The 13,948-nt window shown below is 37.9% G+C and overlaps 1 protein-coding gene across 1 annotated transcript in view; it reads left to right on the top strand.

Moving 5' to 3' along the window:
- fstl4 (follistatin-like 4) overlaps positions 1 to 13,948 on the top strand; it is a 216,392-nt gene that overhangs the window by 189,750 nt on the left and 12,694 nt on the right. Inside the window, exons 11-14 of the mRNA XM_032576485.1 lie at positions 3,668 to 3,694; positions 5,347 to 5,465; positions 7,710 to 7,859; positions 13,306 to 13,413. Coding sequence (XP_032432376.1) covers positions 3,668 to 3,694; positions 5,347 to 5,465; positions 7,710 to 7,859; positions 13,306 to 13,413 — 404 coding nt within the window. The remainder of the gene's footprint in view (positions 1 to 3,667; positions 3,695 to 5,346; positions 5,466 to 7,709; positions 7,860 to 13,305; positions 13,414 to 13,948) is intronic.

Below are 13,948 nucleotides of genomic sequence, written 5' to 3'. Positions count from 1 at the left end.
GTGTTTTTATTTTATTTTATTTTCTTTATTTAATCAGGTAAACCCCGTTGAGATCTAGATCTCATTTTCAAGAGGGACCTGGGTTATTTCTGTGCTACATTTAAAAGCAAACATCCTAAATAAAAAATAAAACAAATGACGTAACGCAGCATAAAATAATAAAAGATCTGACCCAAAAGTAAATGAGGACAAGTAAATCTAATTCATTTGTTTTTCTTAACGTGATAAAATGATTTGGAGTCAAAAGCAGAAACCAATAAAACATTAATTTACATGTGAGAGGGAATTCATGTCAAAAATTACTTAACTGATTAAAGACAATAAATGTGTTTCAAGCAGAGAGATGATGAATCTAGTTTAATGTAGTCACGGTTTTACAAAAGCTTCAATGTTTGTTTTTTAACCTTTTTGAAGTAGTAAACGCTAAATATAGATACTACTGCTTAAAAATTAAACTAATTTAATAATCTAGAGGTTTTAAAATCAGGTTTTAATCACATTTTATTTTTTCAAAGCTCCCTGAGGTTTTATGTTTGTAAACTGAGATTTTAAGGTATTTAAAATAATCTAATAATCTAAGATAAATTATTATCTTAGATTAGCTTTTATCAGGCCTGCCACTAAGAATCAGACAATTAACAAAATACAAACTGAACAGTTTTATTTTTCTAATCTGTAAATCTTTAAAGTGGAAGTTCTTTAGATTATCTGACATTTTAGAGAATATTTTTAGAAACAGTTTTTATTCCTTTCCATTCCAGTGAGGATTTTATTAACGTTTATTTACAACTTTTTTATATTTTTAATTTGAAGGATTATACAACAGTGATGTTTTTTAAAAATGGTGCACAAATTAGAAATGTATTTTTACATTTTTCCGGATGTCACACTTTGAGCCTGAAATGTTTATATCAACTCTATTCACATTGGATTAATGTCAAATCCCACATTTAATAAAATCTTATTAATACCAGAAGCTTTTGGGTGGCCAGAAGAAGTGGAGCTAAATTTGCTAATGGATATTTATCCAATTATTATCATATGTATAACTTTCTGCCTGTGTGGAATAGATAAAATGCATAAATACATTTAGATTTTTGGTTTTCTTAGGTGAGCAAAGTTATATTGTTATTCTATGCTTGAAAGACGGTTAGAAAAAGAAAAAAGAAGTTAAGAGATTTATTTATTCTCATGAAGAATGTATGAGAACCAGGTTCCTGGAAAAAATCTGAAGCTTTGAAAAAATGTTTTACTGTATAATTTGTTTTTATTTTTAAAACTGTAGAATCTGTAGCTTAGAAATGCAAATGTACATTTCTAATCCCTGTCGAACACATTTAGATAACATCCACTTAGATCAAGATCCCGTCATTTACAGAGCCAACCATGGATGAATAATTGATTTATTTATAAAACCCTTTTCATCGGCACACTCACAAAGCACTTAAGATCAGAAGAGATCTAAAGACATAAGGCGTTAAAGGTCAATAGAAATAAAAACATGAAAGAAGCCGGTATAAGAACATATGCAAATAGACAGCTGCTAAATCCAGGATGTACCGAAGGCTAAGGCCTGAAAGAACAGATTTCCTTTTAAGTGTTTTTTAAAGAACTGAGTGATTAAAGCAGATAGTTTCACAGCCGCAGGGCCTGAAAGGCCGATCCTCTGTTTCTAATCTGCAGAGGAACGATGAGCAGATCGTGATTCTGAGAACGGAGAAGTGAATCTGTAGGTACACAGGTTAGCAGGGTCTGATTTCTCTTAACTGCATTTAGCAGAATATGTGACGGATTTGGCTGTAGCATTTTATATGACAGGTTCAGTGCAGGTTTGATGCTTTTGTCATAATGTTAAGAAAAGTTATTATAAAAAAGGTTCTGGGACAGATTTAGATTGATTGATTTCCAACCAAGTTTCTGATTCCAGTTGTTGGTTTCACTGTTTGTGCAACAAAAGAAGCCAAATATTTTCTTTTATCATTTGGTTTTTTTATTGATTCTCACTGGAAGAGACTGGACTTCCTGTTTCAGCTCCCAGATATCCCAGGACAGTTCAGGATGAACATTAGAGGTTATGTTTTATTATGATAAAGACAAAGCAAAAAAAACTAAAACCTTTCTGTTTAGCCTTGATCACACAAGATTAGCTTAATATGTATTCAGATGCTACGCACCGCTGGCGTTTTATTGTTTACATCCAGAAGTTTAACAATTAACTAAATGAAACCTGGAGATATAGCTTTTGTCTTGCTCTCTGTTTCGGCTACGTTACACACAGATTTGTTGCCATAGCAACTGGCAACAACGCCACCACATGTATCAGGATTCAGCAAAAAAACAGTGAGAAACAGAGCAGAACATTCAGTCCGTCACAGTTTTATGTTTTCAGGAGTCATGTTCATTTTGCAATTATTAATAATTGATCACTGTCGTAGATTAGCTGCTATTAGCTAAGCTAACACAGCGGTGGTAGATTACCTGCTATTAGCTAAGCTAACACAGCGGTGGTAGATTAGCTGCTATTAGCTAAGCTAACACAGCGGTGGTAGATTACCTGCTTTACTGATCATCTGTCAGTTGGTGTTTGTCAGAACCGAGTACAAACGATAGCATTAGCCTGACCTAGCACTTTAGCAAATGTAGATTTTGTGGAAGTCAAATATTTTTTAAAAAGATCTGACAAAGGTTTGCGCCTTTTAGGTGATTCATTGTCTGAATATCATAGCAGCTGATGGAAAAGTTTTAGTTTCATTGGCAGATTATTTCACTTGTAACAAGACATTTTTCACGTTACAAGTTAATTTATCTGCTAATAGAACCAGAACTTTTTCATTATTATTATTTACTTAAAACATGCTTCTATATCTTGCTGAAAAATTACTTTTACGTTTGCCTTATTTCAAGTTAGTGCTAAGATATTTGTGCTAAAAACTAGACCAAAAATACTTGGTACAATTTTGTGTTTTCAGTGTTTATTAGTGGAAGACAAACAATTGATTTAAAAACTGTGTAGCAATAATGAAATGTAATGAATTATTGTACTGCAGCAAAGATTTTAAGCATTTATTTGGCTTTGATTTTAGATGGAGAATCAAATTCCTGGACGTCTTTGGGACGAGCCAAGTCAACGAAAAGAATAAAAACCCTGAAAAAAACCAAATGAATCTGAAAATACTCACTTTCTCAGAAGCTGATGTGAAATGTTAGTTTATCCATAAAAGCTTCAAAGTTTACCAAGAGCTTCATCAATAAACCATAAGCAACCATGTTAGAATCTAAATCAAAGAAAACCCCTTTATCTCAGCCGACTCAAATGAAATGATAAATTAAATGTTTATGGAAATTTGGATGTTTATGTTTTATGGACTGCTTAAAGGTGCACACTGATCCTACTGGGAAAATACTTTGTTTTTGGCAAATATTTCTTTTGAGGAGATTGCATCACTTTTATGAGATGATGTTCAGTGCTTAGAGAGATTTAATTAGACATTTCATTAAACTGAAAAACTGTCTGCATGTCTCCACTAAGGAAAAATAATAAACTTCAGAGTTGGAAGAAAACATGGCCTGTCATCACCAGTGAGGAACAATTTGCAGCTGCAGCATATGTGTAAGCTAAGATTAATTAATGTTTTTCTTCCTTTTCCACCTCTTTTCTTCTCTGCAGTTGCAAACATCCTTTGGAGAGAAGAAGGTAATACATTATCAGTTCTTAAAATATATATTTTTTCTTTGTGCACTTGAAGTTGTTGCAGGCTTGTTTTGAGAGGTCAGCAGATTTACTGACTCCACTGACCTAAAGGTCCCACAAAGTTGTTTCCTCCAGGCAAATGTTGTCTGCAAGTCCCAACCAGAAAGAGAAAATAGAGGAGCAGAGGTTTTACTTTAATCATTTTGAGGGGGGAAAAGGGAAACAATCCATATTTTATGGCAGATCCAGTTTTGTGGCTACAATGAAAACAGCTTTGTGGGTTTTCCTTTATAAATACATTTTATACAAAATCAACAGAAGCTTAATGTGATTTTTACTTTAAGGTTCAGTTGAATAAGTAGGAAAGTATCACAATAAACTTTAGTTTTTACATTTTCCAATATATTTAAGACTTTTTCATAACTTTACCAGCAAATGTGTTTGAAATCTTGAAGTTGTAAAGTTGGTATGAAGTCCAAGATCTTCATCTGGTTCACCATTAAACCAGCGGCTTAACGCTTGAAGCTCCGCCCCTTTAAGAGTCACAGTTGTTGCTAAGCAACATATCAAACACTTTACATTCATACAGATTGGTTGCAGGCTGCCGGAGGACGCTGGATGTATTTCCCCGTTTTAATGGAGTTGAAGTTCTGCACATGTTCCAGCGGCCCGGTTTCATCTTTCGGTGGAATATAAAGGTGTTGTGGAGCACTTCTGCTGCGACGCCATCTTGGATGTTTTCTAAAGCAAAATACGGAGCGTGTTCGATACGTCATGATGCAAGTACGTTACGAGATCTGATTAGAAGAATCGTTAAGCAAGCAGCGAAACGGTTCCAAGGAACTGAACCGGCTCTCGATTCCCAGCCCGATGCAGCGGTTTCTCAAACTCTGTCAGGCCGAGCATCACTTACAACATTTAACAAACTCTCACAGACCACCTGACCTTAAACTGCCCCCACAACGACACAACATCTTACTATACACAGCCTGACATCAGAATATTAGTCTCTGAACTCATTGTCTTTGTTCCTCCTAATGTGAAAGGTGGCGCTGTTTCGTAAATGTGACTGGCCGAAATAAAACCACGAACAAGTCGACTCGGGACGTTTTGAGTTATTGTGAGTTTTGAATTTATGGATTCTAAACTTTCCACCGGTATCTTCAGCTTTTCTTTTTAGTGACCCGGTTTTATTTTTAAACACAGTGCTGTGGTAAGCTAGCTGCAGCGCTGGACTTTGAGCTCAAGCCACCTTAAATAAATGGTTGTTTACACTCAGTACCTGGCGGACCACTAGGGGGCGCCTGGGAACCACAGTTTGAGAAAGACTGCGATACAGAATTTAGAAAAGCGGTACTGTATTTTGTTATGCAAATGGCTCGTTTTTTCCTTGGATCTGGGATATTTAGAGCCGCCGTGTCTAAATATCCTCCTGCTGCAGCTTCATCCAGCTGACAGCAGCGTCTGAAGGCCTGCACACTGTCCCAGCCTGCTAATATAATGGCTCGCTAACAGGAGTCCCACTGAGTCCCTCTGAAATTGAAATGTCCATCACATGCCAGATTTGACAAGAGTGGCATTTAGAGTGGCTCAGACTGCATTTGTTCTTTTTAAGGCGACATTTTGACAACATTTCCTTTCTTGTCCTGCTGTAGGGTTGAGTGTGGGAAACATGTTTTACGTGTTTTCTGATGAAGGCATCACCGTCCTGCAGCCCAGCGAATGTGAAATACGGAGACACCTGAAGCGGACAGAGAGGATCGTCGCGACCTACGTACGTACATCTGAACCATGAAAACCTGCTCAGACCAACTCAACTTTTGCAAAACCTTTTAGATCCCAAAGGGAAGCTACATGTTGTTGCTTATATTTGAACATGCTAAAGAGAAAAGCCAGGTGAAGTCTAGATGTGTTTCAGTTATTGGTGTAAAACTGTAGGATGATTCTCTCCTTTCTTGGTGACTTGAATGTTTGAATACAAATACATGCCAGACTTTTCTTTTTCAGAAAAAGGAAGTATGCTGTGTTCATACCAAATGTCTGAGCGTTTTAACGTTTTGGGTTTAAATGCGTTGGGACGAGCCGCTGTTTTCGTGGCCGGTCTCTTTGTACAATGGCGGATGAAAGTGTGAGAGGCACCAAAGTATTACGCAGTGAAGCTTCTGGTCTTTGCTGAACATTTTGTGTTCAGTTTCTATTAAACAGCGGCGACAGTCATCATCTTATTTGGAAATATTGGTACGACTCTTATTTTTCCTCTTCAAATTGCATATCAAATCTTCAGATTATTAAATTTGTTCTTTATTAAATCTTCCTACAGCAGTTTTCAGTCCAGGTTGATTTCCTCTGTCCTCCCTCCTCCTGCTGTCACAATGTGACTCTTTGCTTTTCTAAATATAATGGGATTATTTGTGTCCATTAGTCAATGGCTTCCAACTAAACGGTGAACACAGTCCACCTTTGACCCCTGGGCTTTTCATCCACTGGATCTGAACGAGAGCCTCTAAAGGTCCAAGATTCTTGTTTTCCAGAGGAAAACTGGGTTTTTCAGGAGTGTGATGGTGTTAAGGTTCGATGTAAACGCAGGAAGCCGTGTGGCGGCCAGTTCCTGAGTCCAGATGTTGGTGTGTGTCCGGCTTCTCTGGGCTTGGTGGGTTAGAAAACCAGGATAGTTTGGGTTTAAATCTGAATTAAAGTTTCTGAGTGGATCAGAAAAGCTCAGGACAGGTTTTAAAGATTCTGCCTGATGATTTATTATTTTTATATGATCAATTATCAAAAGCATCATCAGTGCAAAACATTAAGTGGAAGGAAATGAGATCGTATATTTGTGGTCAAGGTGAAGAGCCGTCTGGCGGCTCTGAGGTCGGATGAGATGTGATTTATGATGGAGAACTTTAATTTAAGGGAATTTGGTTGTTTTGAATGTGATTTTTGCTTTAAGAGTCATAAGTCAAATTAAAAATGTGGAAACAACTTAAAAATAAAATCTGTACGTCATGTTGCAGTAAGTTACTCCAACACTGCAAAAACACAAAATATTACCAAGTAGTTTTGGTCAGATTTCTACTGCAAATATCTTAGTACATTTGAAATCAGATGAAACTTTCAGTAAGATATAAGAGCTTGTTTTAAATCCTCAATATTGATGAAAACGCAGATTATTTCACTTATAACAGGGGAAAATGTCTAAGTGAGATAATCTGCTGGTGGAACTAGAACTTTTTCATCAATATTAAGAAGTTATATATTTAAAATAAGCTCTTACAACTTGCTGACAAATTGTAAGTTATTTTTATTTGTAGTGTATTAAGATATTTGCACTAGAAACTAATAAAAAGCTACTTGGTAAGATTTTGTGTTTTTTCAGTGACTGAGTTTCTCCTGTAGCAGTCTGTGTTACAGTGGTTCTTCATTATGCTCCTAATCAGAACCAGTTTGAAATCTTTTGTGCAGCAGGATTTTGAAGTGACAGAAAAGATGTGAAGGATTCATACAAACAGTAAAAGTACGGCAACTAGCTAGCAATGCTAACGTTACGATTTGGTTACAAAAATATTTTTTTGTGCAAAACTAAAGTTTAATTTCACTCTGTTTAAGTAATCTGGACTGCCGTTAGTTCACTTTATGATTAAAATACACTTTTTAATCATAAAATAGAATCAGTAGCTAATAAGGTTAACAACAGTTTTAGAGTTTTGATACACAGGAATGTTTTACAGGCAAAGACTTTTTGCTCCCTCATCTTTTCTGACAACATTTTCACTGGTTTCACATCAGGTCAAGGGTCAATGTTTGTACTGGTGGCATAAAGTGATAACTGAACTCTACAGAAGCTACACAGGCAGCTCAGCTCCTCTTAAACTTTAACATCCTTAGATCAGGTGAAACTGATCCAACAGGCTGAATTATCCCTCAAAAATGGCTTCTTAAACGGACTGAATCACTCGGTGATGATCCCAGTGCCTGTGAATCGTCTGCTGCTAACGTTTCTGCTTGTTTCATCCGATTTCCTCAGGAGGAGATGTGTCCTAAAGGTGAGGGCGTGTCTCCGCAGCGCTGCGTTTGGTCTTCAGCCGTCAACGTCAGGGAGAAGTACGTCTACGTGACCCAGCCGCTACAGAGCCGGCTGCTGGTCGTCGATATCCAGGCCCAGAAAGTGGTTCAGGTGAGACCAGCTGCAGCTATAAACACAGATCTCACCACCTGCCTTATAAACCATCAGGAACTTTTTGAAAAAATTTGCTTTCATTCGTATTTTATTTTTACTTGAGTAAAATTTCTGGATTTTCTTCCCACTGAATGAAAAACAAACATGTTTTAACCAGAAATCCACCAGACAGACTCAGTCCTGCTGGTTTTATTAAAGTTTATGAAGATTTTATTCAAACAAACTGATTTGGAAACATTTTATTTTGCCTGATTTTGTTATTTTTTATATTAATATGAATTATTATCATTTTTGTTTATAAAATACCAAAATTTCCACTTAACTTTACATTTTGGATGTAATTTTAAATATTAAATGATTAACTTGAGTAGACTTTTTTACTCTTGGATGGTTAGTTTTTACTTTTACAGGAGTAAAATTTGTTAAAATAGTGCTAATATTGTTTTTAAAGGAAACCCAGGACAATAAATGAACTGATTCAGTGGTTTGTTTGGTCCAGACGTTCACAGCTGGACCAAACCATCTGGTTTGGTTGTTAGCGCTAAGCTAACAGGTTTAGCTTTATAACTGGCGGCAAAAGGAGAGTTTGGAAAGTGCATGGACTACAGGATGCTGGATAATGGACCGGCCAGCGATCCGTCGGTGTGAAATATTGTTTTAATAACCGAGCTCTGCTTTAAAAATCTCTACACATCTGTCCCAGATCTGCTGCGGTCTGTCGTTGTCTTCATGGTTTATCCACTAACATTCTCCAGAAACATCTGGAAGAGCTGCGTTTCTGCAGAGATTAAAGCAACACAGATTATTTCCTAATGTGGAGTCAGTTGGTTTGACTAGTGAAGAATGATCATAAACTTTTGTTGGTTTATTGCATAAAATACAAATAACATTCTCTGAAGTATGTGTTTGTAATGACAAAAGTTTAAGATTTATTCATTTATTTCCAAAATATTCTGCAAAAACACAAAATATGTTTAATGCACGTGAAATCATTGAAATCAGAGAAAATTAATTTACAAGGACCTTTTCAGCTTGTTTTGAGTCAATAATTCCTTAATATTGATGACAAACGTCTGCTTCTATTGGCAGATTATTTTACTAAAAATATCTTGTCATAAGTGAAATAATAGGGAACAAGTATTTTTAATCATATTAAGCTCATAGTTCTTGCTGAAAAGTTGCTTGTTAGTTAATTTTGCTTTATTTTCACTAGAAACTGGGCACAAATACTTCAGATTTAGTGTTTTTGCAGTGTGCCCTTTGACCCCTTATCCTCAGCTGAAATAAGAAATCAGAACTTAAAGGAAACACCTAATATTCACATCTTTACATGCATGTTGTCTCGGCCGTATGCTAGGTAAGATAAATCAGGCTACCTGCAGCGTTGTGCTGCCCAGGTGGGTGCCGGCTGCTCTGCCATTTATCTTACCTGTAACGGCTGTTTAGAGCCCGAACCCCTCAGGGCCCCTCAGGGCCCCTCAGAGGGTCAGCATCATTTATACTGAGGAGCAGGAAGAGAGGAAATTGGCCAAACTCAAGGCGAAGGAGGTGGGAGAGAAGGAAGGATATTAGCTGAAAGCTTGAGTAAGAGACAAAGAGGAAGAGGGACAGGCGCTGTGCAGGCAGCAGAGCAAACATGTCGTTATAAACCAGTTAAACGGCCTCATTATGTGGGGAAAACGGGATTTAATGCAAGGAGGGGATTATGAACAAGTGGCCAGAGGGCAGACGAGTCAAAGGTCATCCAAACAAACTGCTGCTGCTGAAATGTTGCTCATTTTCAATCTCAGGTTCTGATTTACAATAATTAGAGATTTTTCTCCCAATCAGGAACAATTTGTTTCTAATCTGTTTTTTAACTTTTGGTTTAGTTTTAGAATTTATGGTGATTTATTAGTTCAGTTGTAGAGACATAGTTGCATGTTATTGTTTACATGTAGAAATTTTGTGCCTGTGCACAAAGCTGGAGGGCAAGAAGACGATACTTTTCCTTTCCATCCGTAGCGTAAAACCGTTAACAAATGAAACCTGGAGATGAAGTTTTATTAATTTAGATCGCTGCAGCAAAGGGAAAATAACGCAAAAACAATCGTTGAACAAAAACTCTAAACCACTTTTTTCTCGCACTCTGTGTCGGTTGTGCTACAAGGAGACTCGTTGCCATAGCAACTGACAACAACGCCGCTAATGTTTCAGGATTTAACACCAAAAGACACTCAAACATTTCCCTCATAGAGAACAAAACATTCAGTTCGTTACAGTTTTATGTTTTCAGGCTCAATGTGATTATTAATAGGTGATCGTTGTGATAGATTAGCTGCTGCTGCTAATAACTACCTCTGCTACTGGCTAACAGTGGTGGTTAATTAGCTACAGCTGCTATTAGCTAAGCTAACACAGCAATGGTAGGTTAGATAATTTAAACATCTGCTCTTCTGATGATTTGTTGTTGTTAGGTTTTTTAACTGAACTAAAACACTGAATTCTGCAGCACATCAACATGTTTAGGTTGTTATAGTCAAGCTAGCATGACTGACCTACTTCCCTCTCCTTTGGTATTTTCTTTAAAACTTTTTCTGAGTTGTTATAGTGTTGACAATTAGTAGCAAAGCTCTGCGTTCATTTTTCTTTTATATATCAGACGAACATTTAAGATTTAGCACGTTATGTTGACAACTTGACAGCTAAAACTGATGCTAATCATCGTTAGCAAGCAGCTTTTTGCCCTCCAGCAGGGAGCTGGGGGCGGGATCTTGCATTCATGATGTCACCCTACAATGTCTTTGAGTTTTTATGTGTTTTGGGGGTTTTTACAAACTTTCATTCCTTGTTACTTTGATACACTGAGATATTGTTAACATTATTGTGTTTAAAATCATATTTTTTCTGCATGTCTAAATAAATCCCTAGTTCTTTCAGGTATAATCAGATCAAAGATAACTTCTAATTTGATCAAATATAACATTTTATCTTCAATTAAGAATAATAATAGTTCTGTAGTGGAAGGAGAAAAGCACATTATGTCCATAAAGATGTTTTCCTGACACTTTGCTTCAACCTTTATCATCCTGTGACCCACCAGCTGCTCACTTCCCTGTTTTACTCCATCAAACACTGGAAAACCTCTTTCCCATCCTGCATTGCCCTTTCTGAGGGCTGCGGCTCCACCTGGCTGGCCTCTGGCTGCAGAGGGTTAATGCATCCTCCATTCCTCCTCCTCTTTCTTCTCCCTCTCTGGTGTCTCAGGGCACAATGCACTTCTCTTTCAAAAATGTCCCTTAGAAGCAGAGAGGAGACGGCAGAATCCATGACCAGAGCATTTTTAAAACCGAGATTTTGCAAAATTCACATTTTGTACATTTTTGTAATTCCATTTAAATCTCAGCTGCTTCTGAAAACAGACCATGCACTTAAAAACATAACAAACAAAACAGCCACTTATTGGCAATATGTTAACATTTCTTGGTGTCTGGAAAATGAGCCGTTTTAAAAACTTTAATCTAACACAGGCACTGACCGTTACCTAGCAACTGCAGCAGAGCCCGCCTCTCCAGCACGGTTAGTCAGCTGGTTTTCCCGCTCTATGCATTGTACAATGGCTGCTGGAAAAGACATCCAGAAACCACGTGCTGCATTCTGGTTGTTTGTGCAGGAGGCTCCACTTCTGCTTTACAAAGATGTACGGTTGTATAATAGTTCATCTGTTTGCAGCCATTTTCTCGTGTGAGTGTAAGCGTTGAGTTGGGGGCGTGGCCAGCAGCTTGTTTGGATTTAAAGAGACAGCGGCAGACTTTGAAGATGTTTAGAGCGACCCCTACCTGCTCAGTACCTCTAAGTTCTTGCTCCATCGGTTTCAACATGCTGGTGGACTGGCTCCCAGGCTGCAGTATTGAGGGCCCGGCCTCAGCGTTACCTTTGCTCCCATCACACTGAAAACACGCAGAGCGTCCAGCTTCTCCTCAAAGCGTTCATAGACTCACGCTGAGTTGATACTTGGCTGACCGGAGCGGAGCAGAGGGCTGGACCCCCCATTACTGACAGCAGAGCTGCTGGTCTCGCTCCGCTGGTGAGCGTGTCAGCAGCTCCCCGCCGGCCGGCCGCCCGCCCGGCCACAGACCGGCTAATGGATTGTGTTATTCCTTGTTGTTGACATTGCAGCAGATCTGAGGTTGAGTTTATTCCCTCACCTCGCCGATCCCTCCGTGTTCTTTCCTCTCCCTGCTTTATTGTGTATTCTGTCTATTCTTGCTCATGTTGCGTTTCAGACAGAATCATTAAAGCGTCTCCAGCAGCAAACAGTACATACAGTACATACAGTACATACAGTACAGTACAGCGTCTCATCGTTTTCCTGACGCCTCTGCTGACTCTAAATCTGTTCATTCACAGTTCATGCAAAGTTTATCCCAGCTGGTGTTAGTTTTGTCAACGTATCCAAAGCATTTCTTGGTTATTAGTCTGCACTGAATCCAACATTAAATCCGTCCTTCCAGCTCCAAGCAGCAGGATAATTAATCTGATGATTTCAGAGCAGCTAAAATCCAAAAATAAAATCTGTAACCTGAGCAAAGGTTTGAGTTCACAGCATTTTAAAAGGTGTCACTCTGTTAGCGACGCCTCCTGTTAGATGTATTTAAAAAATGAAAGTTAATCCTCAGTATATAAAACCTTACTGTTTGAATTAATATGTCTCCTTGTATTTATTCATTGCTCAGCTGGACAGACGGTAACCGCAGAGAAAACCCAGAACTAACTTCAGGGGCTGCTGCAGGCCAAACCTTGTAGTTACATTCATATCTTCGTATTATTAAAATGTCTTCTCTGGTAGTTTGATACCAGATTGTTTTTATTCAGAAACTATTTTAAATATTTCAAACGCCTTACAGTCTTAACAGAATCTGGTTTGTTGCTGCATTAGTTGGCAAATTAAAGACAAGAGGTCAAAAGTTCAGTAAAGTAGAACGCAAAGCAGCTGCTGACTCCACAAATCTGTTCTTTAGCCAGATTCTTTGGACCTGTTAGAGGCTCCAAAGCACTTTGGGCTAGTCTGTAGGGTTTCCTCCAGCAGCACCAGAACTACATTATGACTCAGATCAGTGGTCTCCCTGTTTATGGAACAAATTTCATTTAAATTAAATTTGCTCAACATAATGACACTAACCACACCGGTAATGTTGTTTTGTTGGTAAAAATGCTCTCCACTCTTTTCAGATTGAAAAACATTTTCAGTCAGTTGGACTTTGTGTTGGTCTGTGAACTAAAATCCCAGTAAAACACATTAAAGGGTCTAATGTGCCAAAATGTAAAAATGTTTCAGGGATGTTGAAGCTTTTCCAGTTTTCATCTGAATTATTGCTGCTGTTTTTCAAGCTCTATTTTTTGCTGCATCTTTTTCTGGCGTAGTTAAAACATTTTAGCCGTTTCTCCTCGTTTTGACCTCTAGGCGGTGGCAACAGACCCGTTTCCTGTGAAGATGCTCTACGATAAGTCACATGACCAGGTGTGGATTCTTACCTGGGGCAACATGGACAAAACTCACCCAACGCTCCAGGTAAGAGTGACATGTAAATGTTATATTACTCTGCATTGATCAGCCGTGATCGTTAAATTTTTCAATACTCTGATGTCAATATGGAAAATATTACATGTCCACAAATCTTTAGTCTGTATTTTGTAATTGTGGTGTTTCCATTAAATGACATTAAATAAGAATGACGTGGATGTGAACAGCCAATCAGAGGAGCCATCGGTGTCTTGGCAATAAGCCCCGCCTACTTGGGAGCGGCTAGGTTTGCGGCGTTTTGTGGAAACTGTAGTCGTTGATTTTCCAACGTGGATTCAACACGTTGGAATGAAACAAAACTTTTAATGAACTGTGATGCTATGAAAAACAAACTACAAACCAAGAAGAAGACTACTTCCTGTTGTCTTCTTTGTGGTTTTCGCCAGTAGTAACATCCTGTTACAGCGACATATATCTATTTCAGTACGGCTGAAAAACCACATCATCCTGCAGCTTTTTTATGGAAAAACATGAGTTTGTTTCCATTAAGCAAATTAATTTTTGTAATGTCAGTTTGTGCAAC

The sequence above is a fragment of the Xiphophorus hellerii genome, chromosome 11, assembly GCF_003331165.1.
Source record: "Xiphophorus hellerii strain 12219 chromosome 11, Xiphophorus_hellerii-4.1, whole genome shotgun sequence".
Classification (NCBI taxonomy): Eukaryota; Metazoa; Chordata; class Actinopteri; order Cyprinodontiformes; family Poeciliidae; genus Xiphophorus; species Xiphophorus hellerii.
This window is presented reverse-complemented; position numbering and strand designations above follow the sequence as displayed.